Consider the following 26,901-nt stretch of genomic DNA (forward strand, 5'->3'; position numbering starts at 1 on the left):
ATGCTTTTAACCAAACACCACATCTCCACAATCCCCAGTAATTCCCACTGATTGAAGCACCACTGCAATCTATCTATCGTATGTTTCTGAGATGAGCTCTTCCAATGAGAAAATGGCTTAGCTCGTCATTTAAAAACAGAACTGCCTTCTTGCCAGTGACTTTCATCATAATGATTTAATAAATGGCAGGTTCCCCTTGACTCCTGCATCTAAATCCCCCTACCCAGGAAATGGCTTGCTGTGTTGGAAAAGACAGCCTTCTAGAACAGTATTCCCTGGCTGGGATCCCTGAAGCATTTGCTCTCTACCAGGCATTGTGTTCAATTTTGCATACATTATGCCATTAGATCTGTGTATCAAGTACATCAGGTTTTGTACAGACTCCTGACGTTAAAGGGATTTGCCCAAAATCTGAGGGCTGGGGACTATCCGCTTGAGGACCCTCACGCAGCTTTTCCAACTGGTTTCTAAGCAACCGAAAAGCTAAGGTACTTGAAATGCCAAGATTGTAGCTTGGGCCCAAGTGAAGTTCAACAAATATTAGTTTCTTGTCCTGTTCCTTCCAACCTCATGTTATAAATTTTACCCGACGTTAGTGTTAGAGGAGAGAAGAAAAATGTAACTTTTACCTTCTCCCTCTTTCTTTCCAACTGTAAACTTGAACCTTAGCGTAACTGGACCAGTAAGTCAACACCCCTTTTTCCAACATCAGTTGAAATTGAAAAGGGTTGCCTTGAAATTAACTTTACTTCATTTCTTGCTTCTCACTTTAATCCTCAGGCTATGAAAAATTACAGAATTTACATTTCTTAATCAATTTGTTCTAGAGTTGGATTTACAGCAGCTTTATTAAAAATCCCGATGACCAACATGTTACAAATATTTAAGTAACTATCAGCCCTTCTCATATTAACAAGCCAGACTCTTTCCCCTATAGTAAGAGAAGAAAAATCCAAGCTGATTTAAAAACCTTTTGGGCATCCACATAGCCTAGGAGTATTCTCTCTCAGCTTCTTACAGTTGAGTCGCTCTGGGAGGATAGAGGGCATATCTTGTCTTGTTTTTGTTTGTTCACTGTATCCCCCGTAGAATTATATTTAAATATGTGTTAAATGAACACATGAACAATTTCTATTGCTTGCATTCATGTTAAAATATTCATATCAAGAGGAAGTACCTTGTTTTTGGAAACCTTTTTTTTTTTTTTTTTTACTGTGTTCACATCTTACTTTTTTGTACATGTATAACGTACACAAATCCCTTTAACAACCCCATCCATTGCTTATTTGCTTCATTTGGCATGTATTTGGCATCTCTCTCCATCTACCCCTTGGGTTAGCCTCCCTGGTTTAGCTGTGTGATTGGCCTTCACCACTGACCCTAGTTCTCTGTCCCAGAGAGAGCCTTGATCCAGACTGCCCAAGGGTCCTGGCTGACCTCCCAACCTAAGCAGGCAATTCTCTTGGTTCCCAGCCCCCAAGTGCAGCAAAAAGATGCTGGCCAGCTTTCCAAAGGCTGCTTAGTGGCCAGGAGTGTGGGTCCAGGTCTGACACTAGGCATGCTGGAGAGATTGGCTGGAACTCAGCATAGGAGGGGCATCCCATTGTACGGCTCCAGTTAATTGACCCTGACAGGACACAAATTGAGCTTGGACTAAGGACTAGGATCAAGGCCATCTCCATTCACCAGCTGGCAATCCTTTCAGATGGCTTGTTCTATAAGTTTCACACTGAGGCTGGATGAACATGACACAATACAAGACGTCAGAGGCACTTTCGTTGTTCTGTTTCAAAGATGTTAGGTGATAAACTGCTAGCGAAGAGTGTTAGGAGGCAAAGATGGTATTTTTGGCTTCATAGAGAACATTATCAAAAATGCAAATAAGAATAATGATGACAATCACAAAGTTAGAGCTAAAAGAGCATTCTGGACATGTATTGATGACCAGCTACAGGTCTTTCTTTGTCTAACACAGCAACATCATATTTTACAAGTGAATTAGGTTGTAAAGGTGGGACATTAGGGGAGAAAAGGTGGGGCGCACCTGGGTGGCTCAGTCGGTTGAGCGTCTGACTCTTGATTTTGGCTTAGGTCATGATCCCAGAGTCAGGAGATCGAGCCTCGTGTCAGACTCCTTGCTGAGCATGGGGCCTGTTTAAGATTCCGTCTCTCTCCCTCTGCCCCTCTCCCCCACCCATGCTCTCTATTTCTCTCTCTAAAAACAAATAAAGTAAAATAACTAAGATGGGACATTAGGATAAAAATTGCTTATGAGTGAATAGTATTAAAAATTACTTAATTGCCTATTAAGTACACTATGCATAATTTTAGCTATGAAATTTTACAGGGACATATGTGTATGAATATATACTACTTCTAGTGAAAAATTAAGAGTATATGCAAAAATATCACTTGACGACATTTCATCATGCATCAAGGAGGATTAACATAAGTTAAATGTCTCTACAAGTAAATCGCATATAATAAGAATACTTGGATCTCATTTAAAAAGTAATAGATTAGACTTCAGGAAAATCACGTATTACTCCCATGACCACACCTAATAAAAATGACCTCAAGCAACTTACTTTGTCTTTGCTGAAACTCAAACCCTTTACACTCGTTCCGTTCAGAGAGTTTTGCTTATTTTATCGTAAACGAACGGACATGATTATGAATATTATCTTCCCTACTCATCTATCAGTACTGACTTGATAACAGAGAGGATAAAAGACATGATGACACTTTAGAATATGCAGGTTGAACCCTTGAATGACAGCCTCAATTTTGATCCCTATGCAGGATGCTGGCCCCCAGGTGGCTCTGGGTAGCACAGCCCATTCTGCTAACAATACATCCCAGTAAATATAAATATTGTGAAATTTGCCTTACCAAAAAAAAAAAAAAAACAAACAAAAACACAAAAAAACAAAAAGCAAAACCAAAACAAAAAAAAAAAAACAAAAAACAACAGCAACAACAAATAAATAAAAATTTTATTTTAAATAGTCTAATAATGAATGACTAGGTAGTAACTTTAAGAAAAATATTCATAAGATTGCCTCGTATTTAGTTTTACTGATTCTCATAAAATACTAACTCTGCTTTTAACAGGGAACAAGTCAGATCAAGCTGCAGTGAGTATGGTTCTAACCATCATAAAACCAATTGGCACCCATCAAGTGAGTGAATGAAGATACACCATTTTATTTGCCTGATTTTCCTAGAGAGCAGTCATTAAGCCATCTTGCTGATGACATTTCTCATCTTATCAGAGAAATCAAATAAGGTAGTTAAGTTAATAAATGGGGCACCTATGTTAGAATGAAAAAATCAAACAAATAAAGGAACACATGTCCGACCAAGAATTGCACAGACATCAGACGACACCTGTAATGTCCTGGACATGTCTCTTAAGGCAAAGGAAGAAATATGATGCTGCTTTTATCATTTAAAACCAGGCTGGACCAAGTTCTTTGTGGTCTGTTTCAGGAAGAACTCTGGCCAGGACAGCATGAGCCAATTAATTGCTGTAGGAGACTGTCCTGTATCCAGTTTCCACATTCTATGTTCAGGATAACATGAAAGCAAACAGAAAAACACAATGTATGCTTTCAGATTCATTTCACCACTACAAATGCATTTAACTAAATGCAGTAAGATGTAACCAATCAACTCTATCTCATATAATTTTTTTTTTTAAGCCAGCTCCTCTTTGTAGAAATCTCTTTGAAAACTAGTTTTACGTTCTTTCAATTCTTGTGATGGATTCCTCCCGTTAGCGCATGCTTTTGAAAAGTTTAAGTTGAGATGTAAAATAAAAATGCTATGTGCTTTGGGGCGCCTGGGTGGCGCAGTCGGTTAGGCGTCCGACTTCAGCCAGGTCACGATCTCGCGGTCCGTGAGTTCGAGCCCCGCGTCGGGCTCTGGGCTGATGGCTCAGAGCCTGGAGCCTGTTTCCGATTCTGTGTCTCCCTCTTTCTCTGCCCCTCCCCCGTTCATGCTCTGTCTCTCTCTGTCCCAAAAATAAATAAACGTTGAAAAAAAAATTAAAAAAAAAAATGCTATGTGCTTTGAGTAATCACAGAAAGATGGGCAATGAGACAATTCTACCTTTTAAAGATATATTATCATTTTTTTGTGTTTTTTCTGGAAGTTAACCATCTAAAGTTGAAAATAAGCCCTGTTTTTATATACATAACAGAAGAATTCAGGAGGCATATTATTGACTTCTGGAAGTCAGAATCCCCAAGGAAGGAAAGTATGAGGTATAGAATGTGCAGGGTCACTCCAGGGTCAACACAGGACCTGTGGCTCTCTTTGCATTTGGGCATGTGTCGGCCTCATCCCCCATCTGAGAACCAGACTGGTCCCTTGGGGGTCCCATGTCCAGGATAGCATGTTCCTGGCAGGGGAGACTATCCTATTGAACACTCTCTCAACACTTCTCCTCCATTACCCATTCGTGAGTGTTCATGCCCATAGGTCCTTCAGTTGGGGCCAATGCCTCTCATTACCAAAGCACAAATAAGAAGCCAAGTTTAATAGCTCTGTGGAAGCAATGGGCCGTATGCTTCAATCATGACATAAAGAGTAGATGGTAGATACTGAATCCATCATCGAAAGTCCACTGTTGATGCAGGCACTGCTGCTCTTCTCATGGGACCCCAGTTAGAACTTTGCCATCCCCGCAAGAAGGAGGACTGACTCCATCAAACACTCAGCCCAAACCCTGGCCCCTCTCAGACCCTCCTGTCACAGAGGTGTGTCTCCTCACACCATTGCTCACCTCCCATCCCCGCCCCGCCTCCAACCCCAGCGCAACCCGTGAATTCTACCCTGCACGTTGATTCAGTCCACAACATCGTGTCCCACAGGGGTCTGTATGCCGCTTCTGTCAAGGGCCAAAGAGTAAATACTTGCAGCCTTGTGAGTCCTGTAGCCTCTGTCTTAACCATTCAGCTCTGCCACTGGAGGGCGGAAGCAGACAGCCAAATGAGTGCAGCCAAGCTCCAGTAAAACTTTACTTAGACATACTGACCTTTGAAGCTCACATAATTTTCACATGCCACAAAATATCCTCCCTCCTTTGAATTTTGCAGCCATGTAAAAATGTAAAAAGTGTATACGTTCTTAGCTAAGGGCCATATAGAAGAAATGCCCAAAGAGACTTGGCCCCTGGACCATAGTTTGTCAACCGTGCTTTACTGAAGAAGGCAATGCCTGGGAAGCAGCCGTATGCAATTGGAACACATCACAAATAAGCTTCCTGTCACTTGGCTCTTTGAACCAAGATTTAAAGCACTGAAGGACTTCCTTCTGAAGTTTGGATCTTCTTTGGTTCTTCTGGATAGAAAATACATAGCAAAAGTTACAAAAACTGTGACAGAAGCAACTCTTTGTATGGTTGAGGCAGGCCATTTCTCTACGAAGACACTAATACCTTTGAAAACACTGCCTTTTGCACTTGCTTAGCAGATCTGGACCAACTGTGCCCCCAGATCTCCTTGGCCACCCTACCATCCCCAGGGGCTCCCATTACCTCCAGGGGAGGTAGCCCAGGTTGTCACCCTCTAGTCCGCATAGGAGGAGCCAAGCCCTTTGAGATGACTCAGGTGTTGCTAAATAGTTGGGGTCCCAGCCCTATGTTCACAAACTGGTACACGCTCTCTTTCGACACCCTAACCAAAACTCCTTTCCCTCTACATCCCCATTGCCTGCACAATGTCTAGACACTCAGGTGGGACCTGTCTCCCCAAACATCACAGTCTGCAGGTTCATTCTTTCTTGGCTGGGCCCTGGTTACATCCCTTGTTGGCCAACGGAGATGTCTCCTGCACCCCTCCCCACTCTATCCCTGCTCTTTCCCTCGTATGAACCTGGGCACCTTCATTCTCCATGCCATTTCTCTCCAACAGACTCCACTCGCAGACTCTGGGACACTATGAGTCATCACCCCTCTGGCCAACTCTGTTTCTCAGAAACATCTAGACATCTAGAGGCCCTGACATTAAATGTGGGATATTCTGGAGACCAGCTCTCAGAGCCAGTACATATAAAATCAAGTAGGGTCTGCGTATGTGCTGTGAATTCCTTTGTCAGGTCGTTGGTAGAAACCACTGGATAAGCCTCTCTGGCTGGTGAGAAATGCTGTGTGTGGTTATCAGACAGTGTAGGATGGAAGGGACAGTGACATTCCGAAAAGGGAGGGGACCCAGCAAGAGGAGCGATTCAACAAATGTTTATTGGCTGGATGAATGAATGACTGAGTGAATGAATGAATGAAATGAGAGCCACCCCACACTTTAGAAAGTAAATAAATGAAGTCCTGTTATGCAATAGTTAACCTCAATTTGATCCCATAAAATTGTAAGAGCCTGTTTCGAAAATTCTACATGTGTTTTCCAAGCCTGCTCATACACTTGGCCCCTGCCTCTTCCCCAGCTGCCAAATCTGACGGGAATAGTAACTACCAGCTACAAGTCAGAGTTCCTGGCCTCTCAATACTGTGTGTATTTCAGAGTTCTGTCATTCGCCGTCAATTTCTCAGCCCTGAACTGAATAGCTTCTGTGTTCCAAAGCACGTCTCATGGGCGGATCACATGTCCACTTTGTATTTCACAACATGGGACCCTTCATTCTGTCCTGACCACTGGATGACAGTAACTTTTGGGGAGGGTGCCACGTGGTCATGTGTACCCCTCATAGGAGACACACGGCGTGGACACTGTATTTTGTGCAGACAGAGACAAGGTGCAGACCTCTTCTCTTGGACATCGCTTCCTCAAAACCCACCGTCCATTTACTCAGAGCGGCTGCTCAGCCAGGGGTCTGTGCAGCAAGGCGTGGTCCCCCTCCAACTGAGGCCGCATGTGAAGCAGAACTCTTTCCCCGCTGTGCCACTCACGGGACCGTGAAGGTGTGACAGTCATTATTTGCTTGTGTTCCCTTCGGTTCCACAGAGAGACCAGGAAAATGGGTTATTAGTGACCTGAAATTTGAGGAATCAGTGGTTGTTTAACTACATTGTCCGTCCCAAGCAAGGCCAATATTCAACTCTGTAAAGACTCCCCAAGACAACAACAGTGGTTCTCAGGCTCGAGCATACATCAGGATGCCCTGAAGGGCTTGTGAAAACACAGATCACCACCTCTACCCCTCAGTGGGTTTCTGATTCAGAGGGGATTCCCTAGCTTTCTCCCCACTCCAGACATCCCCACGCCCACAGTCATCAGAGATCCCTCCTGAAGGGTCCCTCGGAGGTATTCCTTCCAGGGTCATCTCTTGTGATCTCGCCTGGGTGCAGCAGGGAAGGGCGACTGCATTCCAGCAATGGCTGGTCTTCCTCTAGGCTCAGGTGAAGTATTCCTTCTCGGGAACCTTTTTGCCCACAATGGGAAAAGGCACCTCTCTCTTTTCCCTTCCATGCTACCCAGTGCCAACCTTGGGCACCACAAGCACAGTGCTCTGCTTTAATCACGGATTCACTTGCAGGTGTCCACTTGTATGGGAGAGGCACCAGCCCGTCCTGCTCTATTTAATGCATCCGATCACTGCGCAAGCTTACCGAGTAGCTGCTATTTATGGTGGGGAGCAGGCAAGGGGGCTGGAGGGATAACATGAACGAACATGAGAAAAGACAGACCGCCACCCCTGTAGTAAAGGGAAATGAGGACAGGTTGCATTTTAAGTGAATTTGGAGCAATCTAAAAGGAAAATTTGCGATTCGTTTTTCACCTGAGTTACTCAACATGCCTGAGCAATGTGGTGTTCCTGGAATGCAGAAGTCTGCGGTAGAGGTTTTAGCTCTCATGGTTGGCCGGCAGGTGAATCCTGGCAGTGAGCAGAGTCCATTCACCTGTGGTGGGAAGGGGGAGGGGAGCGTGCCAGAAACAGGCCCCGGCTAGTGGTTTTCTAAAGAAGAGATGCCTGTTCTCATCACTCACGTCCTTGATGGTGCTGTGAGCATTTGCACATCCCTGTTTTTACCAACTTTTTAAAGACCTCTACATCTGCCACTGCGGCTCCCAGGCTGATTTGGATGAATGCATAAAATACTGGCACTTGCAAAACCACACAGATCCATTGACAAGGTGCTACTGTTGTCATGGAGATCAAAAGAGACAGTTTCTTAAAGGAAGTGGGGGCTGGCAGAGGGGGATCGGAGGCTGGAGAAAGGGCGCCTAGAAGGATGAAAGAAGGCTGTTTAGGGAGACTAAAGGAGGAAGAAAATGCCAGGGCCAGAAAGGGGACAGAGTACCCCAGATGGCAGATAAATGAGGCACATGGAAAGAAACCGGGCTCATTACTGGATCCAAAGGCAAATGAAAGGAAGAGTAGTATTCAACGTGGAAAAATAATTAACCCCTACATGAGAAACGCAATAGTGAATAGAGAAGGGCTTCTCGTGGAACTGTAGCACACTCTGAGGAGTTTGAGAGAAGGTAGGAACAGAACCCCCCGTAAATCAGAGCCATCTGTAAATAACAACATCTTCCAGTGCGGAAAGGGACTCAGAATGTTGAATTCCACAATATAGAGTGAAGGGGGCCCTCCTCCACTTTAGACTTCCTTCCTTTGTTCTTTTTTTCTTCATTTTTCCACTCACTTACTCTCCAGAATCTTCCTTTAATATGTATTAAGAGGACTGGTTGGCAGGTGAGGTTTGCTCTAAATCTGTGGGTCTGCCTTAAGTGATCCTTATTGTATATTTTTTAATGTTCTTATTTATTTATTTGTTTGTTTTTGAGAGAAAGAGAAAGAGAAAAAAAACACAAAACACAAGTGGGGGAAGAGCAGAGAGACAAAGGGAGCTCCAGGCTCTGGGTGCAGAGAGCCCAACGCGGGGCTCAAACCCATGGACCGTGAGATCATGACCTGAGCTGAAATCAGCCGCTTAACCAACTGAGCCACCCAAGCGCCTCAAGTGATCCTTATTATGAAAACATGTAGCCCATCAGCTGGCTAAGGAAGTGAGCAAACTTTCTGGAATACCTGTTTTAAGAAGGAAGATAAAAAGATCACTTTGTCCAAATAAGTTGGTTCTTTGAATGCTATTTGCTGCTTTAACGGGGCCTGGAAAATGAAGCCGGACCCTTCCAAATCCTGCCTGGATCTCTCATCCTGATGCGTGAGCTGCCACACTAAGTGACCACGTGAAAGCCAGCTCTCAGCTTGAATCTAAGTTGCACGGTGCTCCTGAGACCTCCTTCCGTACTGGCTCATCCAGGCCTCTGATCAGGCCTGTATCGTGATTCCTGATTCCGGGCATCTTGTCCATCTTTAAGCCTTTCCTATTAGCCCTGGACCCAGTCAGACTATAAACCTGCAGCTGAGGTCATTCCTACCCGTCACTTTTGTTGAGCCTCATCTGTGCTCAAAACCCTTCTCTTCTGCAGCTACCGTAACATTTTCTGAGAATGTCCCCCGTGCTGAAGTTCCGTTTTAGACGAGTGAGTGGGTGAGATTTCAGGCATGCTTGTGGGAATGCTTGTGCGCTTGGAGCTTGCATTCAAGTCCTTGGAAACCAACATTCGATACAGACCGGTGGCCGCAGGAGGGGATGGAAGTGATCAGTTCTTGCTGAGCCGATGGCTGAAGGAGAGAGAACCAGAGGCTGAAGGAGAGAGAACGTGGATGGAGGCAGTCGAAGGAAACCGATGAGCTGGCGGTGGAGAATGAGTTGGGTTTTGACAGAGAAGGGAGAGGAGTAGTCTCTGATGCGGGGGAGCAGCGGGGAGAGGCTCGTGAGATGGGAAAATGCAAGAGAGTTAGAACTTCCGTGCTTGTTCAGCAGCCCGAGAGAACCCTAGGTCATCAGGGAACGTCCAGGAACATCCTTGTTAAATCTCAACTACAGGTACAGCTGAGATTTGGAGAGAAGGGGCATGATCGAAGTGGTTTCATAGGAAATTTGCCTTCTTCAGTAACCTGCAACCCAGATTCAAGATCTCTACCTGATTTCCTCTTTTTCCTTTCTTCCACCATTAACTCCATTCAGTTTCATTAAACAAATGAAAACATTTTTTTTTTATCACAATTTGATGCTATTTAACATCAAATTGGTTGATGGTTCTGAAACCATCTTCCACATTAGGATTTCTTCTTTACATACATCTGCCTTTATCCCAGGTCAACACATGCTCCAAGGCTCAGATGTTTAAAGCATCATTGCAAACAAACTTGAAAGTAAAGGGTATTATGTACTAACTTGCCTTGGGATGATGTGAAGCTCATTGCCAGACAAATGGATTCAGGGGCCACCACTGTTCCACACCCCCTGTCCCCACTGGCCTGTTGCCCATTCAAATCAGAGAGAATCTCCAGGGTCACTTTCAAAACACTTTGGAATGCGCACCACAGTCCCTAACATTTCCTATACTGAATGTACAAAAATCCTGTTTCTATGGATTTGTAAAAAGGTAAGAGTTTTTCAGTGTTTCCAAGGATTTCTTTCATGTAAACACATCCCTAAGTTGAAATCTGACTGCTCAGCATACAAAATAATGATAAAACATAAACTCTGCCTGATAGTTAGAATTTTGTCTTGTTTTTGCGCATGCAAGCAATGCTTTCTCTTCATGTGATTTGTTAAATGTTTCTTTGATTTAAAAATGTCTAGCATAATTACGCTAGTTAGAATGTATTCTTACCCATGGGAGGGAAAAAAGGAAGATTTCTCCACCCTACTCATGCAGCCAGATCACAGGCATGATTAATCTCCCAAACCCAAGGAGCTAAAAGTCAGCAAGCAGGTTCCTCTACTTCTGGAAGGTTTAGCTAAATTGGTTGCCGCGCTATGTAAACGTATTCTGTTGGAAATTGCCTTTATTCCCTCTCTCGCTTCTTGATCCGATGTGTAACCACCGTATTGAGGTCCTGACCTAGTGTCTGAGGGGGTCTTAAACCTACACAGTGAGTCACTTGAAAAATTAGAATATTTAATGAGTCTAAACCTAATCTTAAAAAATATATATCATTTATATTTGGGTCACTGTATTTAACATTAAACATTTTTTAATGTTTATCTATTTTTGAGAGAGAGGGACAGAGCATGAGCAGGGAAGGAGCAGAGAGAGAAAGGGAGACACAGAACCAGAAGCAGGCTCCAGGGTCCGAGCTGTCTGCACAGAGCCCAACGCGGGGCTCTAACTCACGAGCTGTGAGATCATGACCTGAGCCGAAGTCAGACATGTAACCAACTGAACCACCCAGACGCCCCATGCTGTATTTAACACTTAAAAACTACATGAAATAAAAGAAATACCTGTTTTAAATTTGACTTAGAGATGACTCTTGCAGGGAAATTAATTTCATTAATTAATTAAATGATATAAATGCCACTCAGGGGTTGTGGTAAAACAATTTCCATGTCATCAAATTCTCAAAATCTAAAATCTTTCGATCCGATTTCATACAAAGTGAAAAGTCATAGCTCATCACTGGAAAAACAAGATTGCGTAGAGCTGTGCTTATAAAAAAGATCTCGCGTCAGGATCCAACGGTGCCGACTTGACTATGAACGCACTGGTTTACATGCCTGTTTCGTCGATCTCTATCGGATCTACATATTTGCCTGAAATCAGACTGCTTGTTGAGGAAGACAGCTGCAATCCAAGAAAACCAAATATGAGGAAACTTGCTTTAAAAGATGTGATTTTACTGCTCCTCTATAGCTCAGACTAACACTCCAACGTAACCGGCGGTATCTAATCCCACTGGGAGGGTGCCTATCAGGCAATTCATCAATATTTGCTGAAATTCATTAATGCTGCCCAGAACCTCCTTCTGCCTTCTCCCTGTGTGGATGCCGCTGCCTCTCGCTTTGCCCTTGATGAAGGACTAGCTCACCAGCCAGCCCCGCCCCATCTGCTCCCTAGCCACCATTCCTGGCTGCCCTGTGCGGCCACCCTGCCTCTCCCAGCCGCTTTCTGCAGGCACCACGCACTATGTCCTCACCTCCCAGGCCCGAGCCCTGGCCACCCTTCCAAGTCCACGGGGAACGGCCCCTTCCAACCGCTCCGAGTTCGCCGCTTTCTGGACGCCTGCTGGCCTTCGCATCCAGGGCCGGACACTCGACACTTGAGAGTCTCTCTGGTTTCCTAAGTGTTTACTCCCTCTCTCCAATTGGATTGTCAGCACTTGGGGGACAGAGAAAGTCCTCATGCTCCTGAGGGCTCTAAGCCCACGGTTTGTAGTGAAATACAGACACACAGATACACGCACACCGGACAAAACACAAATATGCACACATACACACTTGCACACACTCGTATGCAAACACACATGTACTCACACACAGACATAGCACAAATACACATACACGCTTGCACATACACTCACATACACACATGTACTCACACATAATGCACACGCAGACATAATACAAATACTCATGTATGTACACTTGCACACAAGTAAGTATCTCTTGACTGCCTGAAAGTCTGCAAAACCTCCCTGCAAAATCACCGTTGTGTTGCTCTTATAATTGTAAAGAGTTTGGCTTCTATTAAAAATCCAAGATGTTGGCTAACATGTTCTGTCTTCGACTCAGCAGACCCTCTGTCATTAGCAGAGACTAGCCAACTATAGCCTCACCCCTGCCCAGGTTACATCCCCGTGAAATGATTCCAAAACGATTTGTGCCTTAAGGAAAGAAGTCTGCCTTCTTGTCATTGGTGGACCCCCTTCACATGCAGCTCTCAATTGGAAACACCTTTATTCTGGAACATTCCATTAAAGTGGAAGCTCCACGAGGGCAGGGACCTTGTTTTAAAAACTCATTTCTGGGGGCACCTAGGGGGCTCAGTCGGTTAGGGGTTCGACTCTGGCTCAGGTCACGATCTCACGGTTTGTGAGTTGGAGCCCCGCGTCGGGCTCTGTGATGACAGCTCAGAGCCTGGAGCCTGCTTCGGATTCTGTGTCTCCCTCTCTCTCCGCCCTTCCCCTGCTCACACTCTGTCTCTCTCTCTCTCTCTCAAAAATAGATAAAAATTTAAAAAAATTTTTAATAAAACAAAAAATCATCTGCTCCCTGTCAGAGCAGCTCTTACTCAGTAGATTTTGCTGGGTGAAGGTGTGAAGATTGGTGTCCCCGTGTGACGGCTGGTGGACCTGAGGCACCACATGCGTACGTGGTGTTTCCGACCCCCGAGGAGGAGTACGCGGCCAAGGGCGGCTGCGCATGAGCTCACTGCCAACATCCCTGTCTCGACTCCTGTTAGGACACCTCCTACCTTCATCAGCACGGCCGTCCGACTGTATTCCGCTTCCCCAAGAGGCGGGTGGGTGCGGGCTTCCCTCCTGCCCTTCTCAAGTTTTCCTTAGTGCGTTCTTTTCTTCTCCTCTTCAGGCTCCCAAGAAACATTTGCAAAACGGGATTATCCGCGGCTACCAGATAGGTTACCGCGAGTACAGCACCGGGGGCAACTTCCAATTCAACATTATCAGTATCGACACCACTGGGGACAGTGAGATTTACACCCTGGACAACCTCAATAAGTTCACCCAGTACGGCCTGGTAGTGCAGGCCTGCAACCGGGCCGGGACGGGACCTTCTTCTCAGGAAATCATCACCACCACCCTCGAGGATGGTAGGTTCTGGAGGCGGCCGCTCGGGCCTTTCCTTCCTCAAGTGTCTGCTCTGGTCTGGTGGCCACTCTGGCCCCCGACAGCCTGGCTCCTGCTGGCTCTGCCGTGACAAAGGTGCCAGGCCCGGGCCGGGGACTGGGGGTTCCAGGGAAACTTGCCTTAATTCACTCACCGGCTGCAGGGACTGGGTCTCACCCTTGACTGCAGAGCCCAAATCTGTTCCTCTCCAGCATCTCAATCATTCCAAGCAGGAGAATTGGGCTTTTCCCGAGTGCATGCAAGGCTCTCCCTAGGACCGACTAGGATATAGAAATCTGATTTTCTAAGAATTTCTTCCAAGTCAATGTTAAAGGGGATTTTTCTTTATTTCTTTCTTTTCTTATTTTTCTTCTTCTTCTTCTTCTTCTTCTTCTTCTTATTATTATTATTATTATTATTATTTTGGATTTCTTTCTGTTTTCAACCACTCTGCACCAGAGAAAGGAATGAGCAGGGTCCTGGAGCAAATCTCACGGTGACCGAGCACCCCCTAGTGACCATGAGGAGTTACTTCACCCTTCTCCCATGCCTTCCAGTCGTGCTTGAAAAGCAATAGAGAACGGTGTCCAGAGGCCCAAGGTTAGGGGCAGAGATAAGGCATGGGGTTCATTGTCGCACTATGTGTAGATTTTTAAGGCAGCAACTTCGCACGCTGGGGACTTGCATCCATAACTGCCGACCATTTTTACAGGGAGAGAAGTCTTACAAAACCAGGAACCCTAAAACTGGGATTTTTCTTTCCGACTCCATGGTCTTTTGCAATCATGGTTACGTATGCCTTTTGGTTTTCACTTCAATGCTCATGGTGCACCGATGTGTGTGTTTCTGTTGATACTTTGTCCCTTCTCCCAGCCAGGCCATTTAAGCTTTGCATAAACTCAATGTGAAGAAAACAAGACCTCAGACATCCTTCCAGCCTCTGTCTTAATCCATTCTCCCTCTATCCTCTGACAAAATATTATACTTTTGAAAGGGGAGGCTGGCCTGGGAGGAGGGGGACAGTGAATAAGCTATATGACTACATGTCTGCACTGTAGCACTTTCCAATAGCTAGGCTTCCAATTTACATGCCAGATGCAGCTAAATACAGAGGGTCACTTACAAGAGTGATGGGGAAATAAATCGGACAAGCTATGGTGTTTTACTCATGCAGTGATATCAGAAGCGTTCCCCATTCCCCAGTCCCAGTCCAGCCTCCTTGAAAGTGACGCAATTAACTCAGAAAGGGAGACTATGGAAATATGTTAGGACATAGACTCATATTATTTTACATAAACTCATATTATTTTACATTTTACGGAGTTATAATATTTGCATAGGGTAGTGGTACTTGGGGTTTTTTTTTTTCCTTAATTTTGTGGATTGAGTGCGATTTTTTTCTTTCCTTGCACGTTGCAGTGTTAAACTAATGTTGCTTATTCGGTATTGCTTCGCCAGTTAAACCTCCCACGGTTGTTACAGATTCTAATTGTTTAATTTCAGTGCCCAGTTACCCCCCTGAAAATGTCCAAGCCATAGCAACATCACCAGAAAGCATATCAATATCCTGGTCCACACTTTCCAAGGAAGCCTTGAATGGAATTCTCCAGGGGTTCAGAGTCATTTACTGGGCCAACCTGATGGACGGAGGTAAGAGGGCTAAAAGAGCTGTTGAGTTTGCCCCCAAAGGATGTGTGCTGGGATTAGCAGGCCCTCCTCCTAATGTGGGATACAGGCTACGGAGGGCACATCTTTATCAGTGGACATAGTCTGCTTTCCCCCTGTCGTCCTGTTCTTGCCTCTCCTCTTATGCTCTCACAGGGGTGCACAGCTGTTTAAAACATCATGTATCCTCAAAAAGTGATGTGAGGTAACGGAGTGGGTGGCATTTGGGAACTCTAGGCACGGATGCATTTTCCTAGATGAGTATCTATGCCAAGCCCCCGCCTCCACATGCAGCACCAAGATGTTGATTTGTATCTAGAAAGTTCTACGTGGCGTGTATCCTAAAAGGCTGACCTCTTCCAAATTCCCAATAGAGCTCAGCAGGGAAACTTCTTAAGTGCCTGTAGCTGACCCAGGAGAGGGCTCAGGAGGAATGCCGGAATATTCCTCACGAGGAGCCATTTAATCCCAAACCTCCTTCTGTCTTTTTCCCCTTCCCCTTCCCCACCTCCCGTTTCTCTTCTGTCGTTCTTCTTGTTTCTCTGTGTTTGTTTTTATTTTTCTTCCAAGTTACAGGACAAAATCCTTCTGTTGGTTTGGGCAAGACTCTGAATGAGAGCCTGCTCAGATAGAGACGAGGTTGGGCCCAGAACTTTCTTGGGGAGAGTACCTCCCAGTGTGCCTGCTTTCAGAGGGTGGGTGTCGCTGAACCAGACTGAGCGCCTCTCCGTGAGCGGGATAGACACACACCCGTACCACAGCCCTCACGGGGAAGCTACTAAGGCCTGCATCCCAAGACCCTGTGGCCCACGCTCCCATCCTCCCCTTCAGTCCAGTCCCAGCCCCCTCCTGCACCTCCCGTCCCAGGGCAGGGGGGTGCCTCTCCCCTTGTGTGGGGCTTCTTTGAACCCCTCTGACTGCATGTGGCCTCCTGGTGCGTGCTTGCCTCTGAGTTTGGGCAAACACAGCCAGAGCCCCCAGATATATCTCGAGTCTGCTCTGCCAAGCAGGTGGCTGTCCCCACCCAGGTAAACAGAGCACACAGGGCCTCGGAGGCCGCAGGGGGCTCTAATATTGATGCCACAGTACAGGAAGGAAGACACGTTAATAAATAAGCTAAGTAAAGAGCAGTTTGGGGAGCCTTAGTTATTTATGTCTTCATCAGACCTGCTTCTCAGGGCTCAGTGAGGCTTGCTCCATCGGAGGCAGGCACACTGAGTATCTACTCTGTGCTGGCCTCGTGCTAGACCAGTGAGCCCAGAAGAATCTAGTGAACATAGAACCACAAGCCCGGTAATGCACAGCCAACCTCCACAGAGGGACAGAACTACGTAAATGATTCTTTGACAACTTCACCCTCTTGTCCCCCAAAAGAGCTCTTTTAAAATCCCATAGAGGTAAAGTGTAGAGCAAAACTATTTGTAAAAAGCATCTATTTTGTTGACAGTGTCATACTATATCATCGTATCTTCTTGTTCTGGTTTCTCGTCCTCCTCTTGAACGACGTGAAGCTAGAACCCCTGAGCGCACTCCCCTAAAGGCAGCGTGACACCGAAATGATTTTGTTGTTCTTCCTGTTGGAAATGTTTTCCAGAACCCGGTGGTGACGACGCATCCGTATTTTCACACATCGCTCCTATTCGCTAATATTGCCTATTAACACCTTAGCTCTACGAAGGGTAATGTGATGAAGACAGTTCTTTTGACTTGACGCTTCTAAGCGTTAAATACTTGAATATGCAAAAACATGAAAGGCTTTAAGTAAAGACTGCTTAGAAATGCATACGGTTCCTAAAGATACGTTGGCTCACGGTATTCAGATCAAAGCGATGTGCTTAATGCCTAATGTAGGAGTTCTACACTTAATCTCCGAAAGATGAGAAAGAAACCCTTAGAGACATAAACCTGCTACGAACACTCACTCCTTACCTGCTGCTTATAAGAAGTGACATTTATGAATTAGCAGGTGATTCCACGGGATCACTGATACTTCTGCAAAAACTTCTCAGGCTGCGGCCCGAGGCTCCCACGGACGTGAGACATCGTGCCTATGTAAAGGACTGGACCCACTCACCCACACCCCCACAGCCACACTCGCACGCACCCCCACACACTCACGCACACAGACTCACACGCAGCCTCACACATATATCTGCACACTCATAGGCACACACACTCGCAGACTGGGAGACCCAGGTTGTCACTACCGCTGTGATTAGCAATTGCCCCGAATACTTTCAAATATGTACATCAGAAAAGCATTTGTTATTGTTAACGTGATCAGATAAAGCTGGTTAATATATCTGATAGGACAGGCGAGCCACGCACCACGTTGGTGAAATTTCCGAGTGTCTTATCATCTGAAAGCTCAGTACTTTGCAAGACCTCGCAAAGCCGTTCACTGAGATTGCTAGAAAACTTGTGCACGCCGAAGTCCCGTTTCCGTCTGAATCCGAACCGCTTGTCGTCTCTTCCGTCTTTCCCCAAGACAGCACAGTGGATTCTGAAGCAAGGTGGCATTTAGGTGCCATCCCGCTGTTAGCGTTGATGGTGGGCCAGTTCACGGCACTTCAGAAACGTTATTCCCACCCCCGTTTTTTGTCTTAAAACCCTTTGAGAACGAGGGAGGGCATCGATACATAAAACAGTTTGTTTTCAAACAGAAAGTGAAAAAAATGTGAGAGTAGAAATGATACCTCTAAATTCATTTCATGTATTTATTTCATGTTATTTTAGTCATGATTTCACCTGAGCGTTATTCTTCAGTTCCTGTTTGTTTTTTAATAACCTTACTGAGGCTGTAAAAGGTAGATGATAGAAATCCTCCTTAAGCCATAAAAAAAAAAGTACAAGGGCTCAAAAGAATGGCAAATGAAGCATGCCGTTTTGATTGGGCTTTTTGTCATAATTGTCCTCTTTAGTTTCTGCAGATCCACTAAAGATCAAGTGTCTGCCAGGCAGGACCATGCCCTTCCCCTTGGGGCAGCGAGAGTGAGGTGCACGTATGGCACATATTAGGAAGGTCTGGGGGGTGATCTTGAACTGGGGTTCTGACCGCAGTCTCATTCCTGGTTCATGAATAAATCAGTTCCTCAAAGCAGTATGAACCCCAATACGAGTAAACATCCAAGTGTTCATTCTGATTTGTCTCATGCTTCTTGAGCAGATGGAATTCTTCTGTTTTAACTATTGCTTGAAAAAGATGGGGGCGACCCCCTCCACCTTGTCCCTTTTAGCCGCCCTCTTCCCCATCACTGTCTCTCATCCAGGAGCCACACTGATGAATCAGCACCTCTGTCTCTCGCAGCAAATGACTGCAGCCTGCTTTCTCCACCAGGGAGAGACTCCCGGGTCCTTCTTAAAGATAACAATTGCAAAAAAACAGAAGCAAAAACCCAGGGACCCCAGAGGTTAAATAATTTAGACAAGGTCTCATAACTGGCTGCTGGCACGCAGCCCTGTGAAACCCCATTTTCCTGGTGTGTGTGTGTGTGTGTGTGTGTGTGTGTGTGTGATCTTTGGCACAGCATAGAAATTCCTAAATCTGAAAAGATCTTGATGACATCTATACTTAATGTTTTTCCCATTAGCATTGAAGTGTTTACCCTCATCCTACTGACCCCTATTAGATATGTTTAGGAAAACGAACGTTGCAAGTGCATAGGACAGTATGAAGAGCCATGGTGGTCGCCAGGCAGAACCTTCCTTCGGGGGGAGACTTCCTCACCCTTCTGGCCTGACAGTTGTCCACTCTCTGAATGTGCGGCGACCCCAAGCACGAGCAAGTATCTTTTTACCTTTGTAAGCCATCTCTTGAGGCTTCCAAATCGTGGCCCCAAGAAGTCTGCATACACTGCTGACCTCCCCAGAAGACACCCGGCCAAAGACCCCTCCTGGGGACCCCCCTCTTTGCCCACTTTCTCCCCCAGGAAAGCGTCCTGCCGGAGAGCTGGCCCACAGTCTGCTCAAGGCGGTGACGGGCCTCTGGCTCGTGTCCAGGTCTGCAGCTGGGTCTGTGACCCAACATCCCTCACATCCCCCACAGCCCTCCCCCCATGCAAAGGCCCCAGCACGTGCGTGACAAGCCTTGGCCACCCCATGACTATTTTAGATTCAGCTTTTCTCCTATGTCCAGCTCAACCTTGATCCTTTGAGTGACAAACACCAAAGAGACAAGAAGACACTCTGTGGTCTTCATAATCACAGAATACGTGGCTGTTAATTACTAGGTGGCCTTCTGTGCAACGTGTGAGAAGGACAGGAGGGCAGGAAGAGAAAGCCACGCTGGTGGAGAGCTCAATAATCTGACCGACATGATGCTTTTCACTGAGTGACCACCGCAGAGCACGGAGACCGTGGTCTGTGGACCTGAGGCCGTGCACTGTGGCTCCACGGCCCATGCTCTCGGCCGCTCTGCTAGGCTCCGGGACCTTAGGCAAGGTACCTCCCTGCTGTGGTTTCCTCGCCTGTAACATGCAGGCCAATAACAGGATTGGTGTGCTGGCTAAATGAGTTAGCATCTGAAGCCAGAACAGCGCTGGCCCGTAAGTGGGTCCTACTGCTTGTCGACTGTAAGCACAGGTGCACAGGTGGCCTTGGCTACGGCCAGCCACCCAACGAACAGTGCCTCCCGGACCTGTGCTCCGCCAGTCCTCTTAGTAACTGGGGGGCCCAGGCTCGCAGGCAGTGCCCATCCTCCACGGCTGGCTGTGCCCGGGGGTGAGTGGTCCTCAAGCCTCTCTCTCCTGCACCAGCTGCTCCGTAGGTGGTTCCTTTCAGAACCTAGAACACCCGTGGAGGTACTTAACACATCATTGTAAGTTTTCTCAAATTGCCCTGTCTGACACGCCTGAGAAGGGAGAGCAAAGCGTTCCCTCTCTGAGTATTATTAGCTGATCCCACTCCAGAAAATGAAGCATTTTTAGCTGGCGCCAAGTTTCTGACACATCAGCGTGTCACTTTGGCAAAGAAGCTCGGGGGGTGGGGGGCAGCGGCGGGGGTTCACTCCAGGGAAGAGGAGCGGTTTCCTGAGCCACCTCGTCTCAGCTCAGACACCTGAGAAGTTAGGTACTTAAAAATACATGTACATTAAAGTACAATTTGTTTGTTAAACAAAAGACAAAACTCGACTTGCAGAAGTTTTTTTTTAATATATTTTTTAAACTTTATTTATTTATTTTGAGAGAGAGAGGGAGAGAGAGAATTCTCAAGCAGGGCCTGCACTGTCAGCACGGAGCCTGATGTGGGGATTCGACCTCAGAAACCGTGAGATCGGGACCTGAGCCGAAACCAAGAGTCAGATGCTTCACAGATTGAGCACCCAGGCGCCCCTGACTTGCAGAAGTTTTTTGATGAGCAGTTAGAAATGCACCTGCAGGGGGCGCCTGGGTGGCTGGGTCCGTTTAGCGTCCAACTCTTGGTTTCGGCTCAGGTCATGATCTTGCGGTTTCATGGGTTCGAGACCCACATCAGGCTCTGTCTGCACTGGCAGCACAAAGCCTGCTTGGGAATCTCTCTCTCTGTCCCTCTTTCTCTGCCCCTCCCCAACTCGTGCTGTGTCTGTCTCTCTCAAAATGAGTAAATAAACTTAGAGTGAGCCCTGTACAGCCCCAAGCTCCCCGGGTTGAGTGTGGGGGGCACGCTTGATTGGCTGCTGGCCCCGGCCGTCGGGTTGGGTGGTAACACTTGGAGGGACCTGCTCTGTTTTCCAGACTGATGTTCTGCCGTGTTCCGTGGCAGTTGCACGTGAATGAGTGTCGGTGCCGTGTGCGGGCTGTGCACGGTCCCTCTGAGCCATCTCAGGGTGTGGCAGCTAGAGGGCGAGCCCCAGGGCTGGCCAGGGAGCACGGCACGCCCACAGCCAGTCACCGGATCCTGTTCTCTTGTCCTCCAGAGCTGGGCGAGATTAAAAACGTCACCACAACGCAGCCTTCCCTAGAGCTGGACGGGCTGGAGAAATATACCAACTACAGCATTCAGGTGCTGGCCTTCACCCGTGCGGGGGACGGCGTCAGAAGTGAGCAGATCTTCACTCGGACCAAAGAGGATGGTAAGAGACGGGGCAGGTGTGGATGGGACTCCAGGGGACACATAGGGCCCCACAGAGTGACAGCATCCCGGGCAGAAGCCAGTGTTGGGAGGGCCGGGTCCTGCAGACCAGTGTTCCTCCATCGGCCTGGCCTTGACTTTGCTCTGGACAAACCTTTTGCTGCCCTGCCAGAATATTCCAGCTCAATTCAGACCATTGACTCCCCGTGTCGCCTTTGTTCGTTGTATCCTTTGTTCCTCTCCCCTATAGTTTTTCTTCTTTTTAAAAATTTTTGGCCAAGTATTATTTAAACAAAAATGCCTTTATCCCAGAGCTGTAAAACAGGTCGTACCTGTTTTGTGTCCCATCAGAATAATTTTAGTGATGCTTCAGCTATGAGTGTAGGCTCTGATTCTTTCCATCCTTCCACTTGAAAATTATGTAATGGCCTAAGTCCTATTATTCTGTGCCAGCTTTAGAATCACTTCAGAATAAATCCTTAATTTGAGATCTTCATATTAATCGTCTTTGACTTCTTAGAAGAGCTGATCATGATTTAGTAAAATTTTAAATCATGGCTCACTTCAGTTCAGACCATTAATTCTTGCTGTTCCACACCATCTGGACTTGGTTGTGTGACTCTTTCCCCAACCTACCAAAACTCTCTGGCAAGTGGTTTTTTTCCTAAGTTTTTTAAAAGCTTATTTATTTATTTTGAGAGAGAGAGCGCGCGTGTGGGAGGGTCAGAGAGAGAGGGAGAGAGAATCCCAAGCGGGGTCCGCACTGCCAGCGTAGAGCCCGAGGCAGGGGCTCGAACTTGGCAAACCATGAGATCATGACCTGAGCCAAGATCAAAAAGCCAGAAGCTTAACCGATTGAGCCACCCAGGCGCCCCTTTGTATTATTTTAAGGGAAACCTGAGGGGCCATATCTGAGCCTGTCTGAAGAACAGCCGAAGTTGTGATAAATGTTACAGCAACAGTGAGAAAAGCAGGTCTCCACCTGGAGAAAGGAAAGAGCAAAACGGATGTCCAATGATACCCATGTGGGACTCTCCAGATGAGAGCGCAGAATTGTACCAGAGGTAGGGGCAGGATGAGGCACCGGTGCACCTACATTCCGTGCAGGTTTGGGCTCGCCGAACTGTTTTGTCTTCTTGCCAGGACTCTGCTCCCAGGAAGCCGGGCAGGGTGCAGGGGGGAGGTGTTACCCACATAGAACCTGCAACATCAAACACACTGCGGTTCCATCCACATCCGTCCTGTGGAAGCCCCAGGCTCAGAGGCCTGGATGGACTCTTCCTTCAGCCTTTTCTGTCCCCTAACAAAGCTTCTCTGACACCTGCAGCATACTACCTCTCACCTAACTCTCTGCCCTCCCCTCCGCAAACCCAGCCCTTCTTCCCCGCAACTGGTCCCATCCATCTATGCTCACACATTATTTTCACTGTCTCTGTCGCCCTTCTTGCTTTATTGGGGGCACACACAAATTCATCCTCATTAGCTGTAGCTTTTCTAGAGTACACAGGCAGTTCTTTCCAGGAATGTGCAGGTGTCAGCCAATTCTGCCCAAGGAAATGGATTATTTAGGGCAATCCGAGGTCAGAATGAAATGCCATTAGAAAGTCACACATTAATGGAGAGATCTACAAAGCTATGTCCTAAGTGAAGGGGGTCATAATTTAATTTTTAGAAATGCGGTAGACAAAGAGCTGTGTCTAGAAGCTGGCTGTGTCACTTGCTGCCCAAGGGACTTCGGGCACCTTACCTAACCTTCTCTGAACTGATGTACAAAATTGACATCATAATCAGACTGCACAGAGTTAAGATATAAAAAGTCAAGTGATGTCTGCAAACACCCAGCCTGACACATAGTGGGATGGTTCTGACACTAGATGTTTGATTATTTGATCTTCACTCCTTCGGAGTGGGGGCGGAACACTCTTTTGCCCTGCTAAGCAATAACACAAATGTCACTGGAATTATTATTTAAAGAGCAAATTGATCGGCAACACAAATTTTGACACCTGCATTTTTTAGACGAAGGTACAGAAATCCGTTAAGAAGGGAAGGCTCGCCACAGCTTTTTGACCGGTAATTTGGATCAATTTGTAATTAATTCTCCACTTTTAGAAATCATAGGTTCTCTTCCAACACTTGACCCCGACACATGAGGTCTAATTTGCCATTCAGCCATTCTGTGCTTTTGTACCCGATGCTGATGGTATATGGAGGTGCCATTGATTGTAGAGGGCCCTGCCCTCCCCCAGGAAGGAGGTGAAGGACCCACTGGTCCAGGTGTACCTCCAGACAGAGATGCAAGCCCCGAATGTCAGTATTTACTCGGGATGAATCGCCAGCATTTTGCAAACAAAGCCGAGCGGAGATTCGGTAGAAATCGAGAAAAACTGGTATAATAAGCTTCTCTCCCGGATTCACATGAAACATTCACTAATTTAAAATGGTGAAGAACTGAGCTAGTCACACGGTTAACTCAAGACCTAACATAAATAGGCACTCGAGCAATTGATAGAACTGAATGCAAGTTGGTGTCTAATTGAAAGAAGCAACAAGGCTCATTACCATAGAAGGACTGCTTAATCAGATTGAGAATACACAACCTGTTTAAACTTGTGCTACAAAATCTTACAGTTTTGAAGTTTGGATTAACCTGCCAGGTTCAATTAAATTATGTAAGATTGTGGATAAGATTCCAGTAAAATAATAATTGCCAACATTCATCAAGTTCTTCCTCAGGCACTAATCTAGGCACAGAGTAAAGGTTCAGTGTTTGTTGATAGTCTCACAAGGAAAGAAATATTTATGCATTGAAAGCAAGCATTAAATTTGGTTCTCTCTGCCCAATTTCTTTTTTTTTTAAGAGCTGTAGTATTTTTTGAGAGAGAGAGAGAGAGTGTGTGTGTGTGCACAAGCAGAGGAGGGACAGAGGAGGAAGGAGAGAGAATCCCAAGCAGATTCCACGCTTAGCACAGAGCCCTACACAGGGCTCAATCCCATGACCACAAGAGCATGACCTGCACCAAAGTCGAGTCAGACACTCAACCAACTGAGCTACCCAGGCACCCTGGCCCAATACATTTCTTTTTTTTTTCTTTTAATTTTTTTATTTATTATTTTTGAGAGAGAGAGAGAAAGCACGTGAGCAGGGAAGGGGCGGGGTGGGGGGTGGGGTACAGAGGATCCGAAGTGGGCTCTGTGCTGATAGCAGAGCCCGATGCAGGGCTCGAACTCACAAACCGTGAGACCATGACCTGGCCAAAGCCAAACGCTTAACTGACTGAGCCACCCAGGTGCACCCCCCACCCATACATTTCTTAAATGAGGTCCCTAAACCCCCCGTGTCAGGAGGCCTAGAGTTTAAGTTGTGTCATTTGGTCACTGATCATCTTTTTTTTTTTTTTTAATGTTTATTTATTTTTGAGAGAGAGAGAGACACTGAGTGTGAACAGGGGAGAGCAGAGAGAGAGGGAGACACAGAATCCAAAGCAGACTCCAGGCTCCGAGCTGTCAGCATAGAGCCCGATGTGGGGCTCGAACTCACGAACTGCGAGATCATGACCTGAGCTAAAGTCGGACGCCTAACCGACTAAGCCACCCAGGTGCCCCTTGGTCACTGATCATCTTAAGGAGGAAAAATGTATCACTTGCTAATAAAACATTCAAAAATAGGATAAAATAATAACTAAAAATAGATTAAATAAATAAATCGAATCAAAAATTAGAACATTTTTTATTTATTTTTTTTAACATGTATTTATTATTGAGAGACAGAGAGAGACAGAGCATGAGCATGATGGGGGTGCAGGCAGAGAGAGGAGGAGACGCAGAATCCGAAAGAGGCTCCGGGCTCTGAGCTGTTAGCACAGAGCCCGACACGGGGCTCGAACCCACAAACTGCGAGATCATGACCTGAGCTGAAGTTGGACGCCTAACCCACTGAGCCACCCAGGCGCCCCTAAAAAATTAGAACATTTTTTAAAAGTCTACTGCTGCCAGGGATAATTTGCAATTGAAATGTTTGCTCAGAGAACAAGTTTCCAGTTTCTTCAGTAGTTGCTCGGCCTGTATAAGGACTCTTGGGCCAGTAGACATATTCTTAAATCTGTGGACATATTCTTGGGTCCACAAACATATTCTTGGGCCCACAGACACCACCTCCCGGGGTCCGTGAAAATTGCTCAGGCTTCAGATTCTCTTTCCGGAACTGCTCAATCGATCAGAACTTGGACCTTCGTTATTCCGCAGGAACACAAAAGATGATTTGCTGATCTGGCTTTGTGTTTTTGAACACAGGACAACCAATTCTGAATTCTAAAGGGTTTGTGAAATCCTAATGCCATTTTATTTGCTGAGACTATAATCTGAGCAAAGCCGTGGGGAAAGAGAACACAAACAAAACACAATCTATTAATTTTCCAATTGTTATTTTTATTCTGCAGGCATCAGGTAGTTCCCACCCTGATCCTTTTCTGCAAAAGTAAACACTGTGTGTGTGTTTAAGTTCAAATATTTACTGAGTACATTACTAATGCACATTACTCTGTAAATCATTTTCTATGCGAAGGAGGCTGGCGGGAGGTGCAATATGTGATCTTTGCTCTCCCGCCTCTTGACTAGCAATCTCTTTGAGGGGGGCCATCTGAAAACAGAGCCGAGAGTGAGTGAAGAATAAACAGACATCAGGCTATCTCTGAATCCTCAGGGCCCCCCCATCTTGAGCCCTACGTTCTCTTGGAGGCGTAGATCATACATGCTCAGGTGATCATGTGACCACCCCTCAGCGCATCTTAAAAGGGATGGACTTTGAGGGCGTGTGTCTGGTCTGTTTGCTGATGCACCAGAGGCGCCGCGCCCCAGTAGACAGGTATTGAGCGCACGGCAGTGCTGGGCTCTGTGCAGTAGCAGGGACAGCAACAGCACAACAGGCCAGGGCGTCCCAGAAGGCCTCCCACCGTGAGGATGTCAGAGCTCCCTCCAATGGCATGGTTCTCATGCAGGTTCCTGTGACCTCCCTGGGCTCCTGGGTGGGCCCCTGAGGTGCCCAGTGGGGGGCTCCACACTGCACGCTCTGCTTCAGGAAGAGCCACTCCTGTGCTGCGTATTGGTTCCCCCACACGACGCCACCGTAGTTAAAAGATTTTGTCTACTTTGAAGAATGTTTAGGAAATATCGCTCTCGTAGGAGCAAAGGCCAGAAATATTGGCGTCTTGTGGAAATGGGAATGGAAGAGCGACGTGTGCCTCGCACGCCCGTGATGACAGCCACAGTTGTGGGTGGTTCCATCCAGCACCAGGCCGTCTGCACATGGCTCAGGGGGGCCTCTGTGGGGTGTTGGGCTCAGGTGGGTCTGGCTACCATGGTGGATCACATACGCAGCAGGCTATCTCTCACACACACACACACACACACACACACACACCTGCCGAAACCTGATCAGCAAAACCAGAGAAGTGATCGTGACGTGAACTGAAGTATCTGTGTGTGTACCTATACTTCAAACCAAGGCAATCATCTTTCAAAGCACTGACTTTGAGGCTTTACATTAAGATACATCATTAAAAGGCCCTAACTGAGTGGATT

General features: G+C 46.5%; 1 protein-coding gene across 2 annotated transcripts in view; it reads left to right on the forward strand.

Annotated features, from left to right (window-relative positions):
• The window catches only part of DSCAM (DS cell adhesion molecule), a 704,213-nt gene that overhangs the window by 649,769 nt on the left and 27,543 nt on the right, over positions 1–26,901 (forward strand). Inside the window, exons 17-19 of one of the 2 annotated variants that reach the window (XM_045501327.1) lie at positions 13,352–13,592; positions 15,112–15,258; positions 21,167–21,322. In XM_045501327.1, the coding sequence (XP_045357283.1) occupies positions 13,352–13,592; positions 15,112–15,258; positions 21,167–21,322 (544 nt within the window). Of the gene's footprint in view, positions 1–13,351; positions 13,593–15,111; positions 15,259–21,166; positions 21,323–26,901 lie in introns of those variants that run through there. The other variant, XM_045501328.1, reaches the window with a different exon arrangement.

Source organism: Leopardus geoffroyi, chromosome C2 (assembly GCF_018350155.1).
Source record: "Leopardus geoffroyi isolate Oge1 chromosome C2, O.geoffroyi_Oge1_pat1.0, whole genome shotgun sequence".
NCBI classification, from domain to species: domain Eukaryota; kingdom Metazoa; phylum Chordata; class Mammalia; order Carnivora; family Felidae; genus Leopardus; species Leopardus geoffroyi.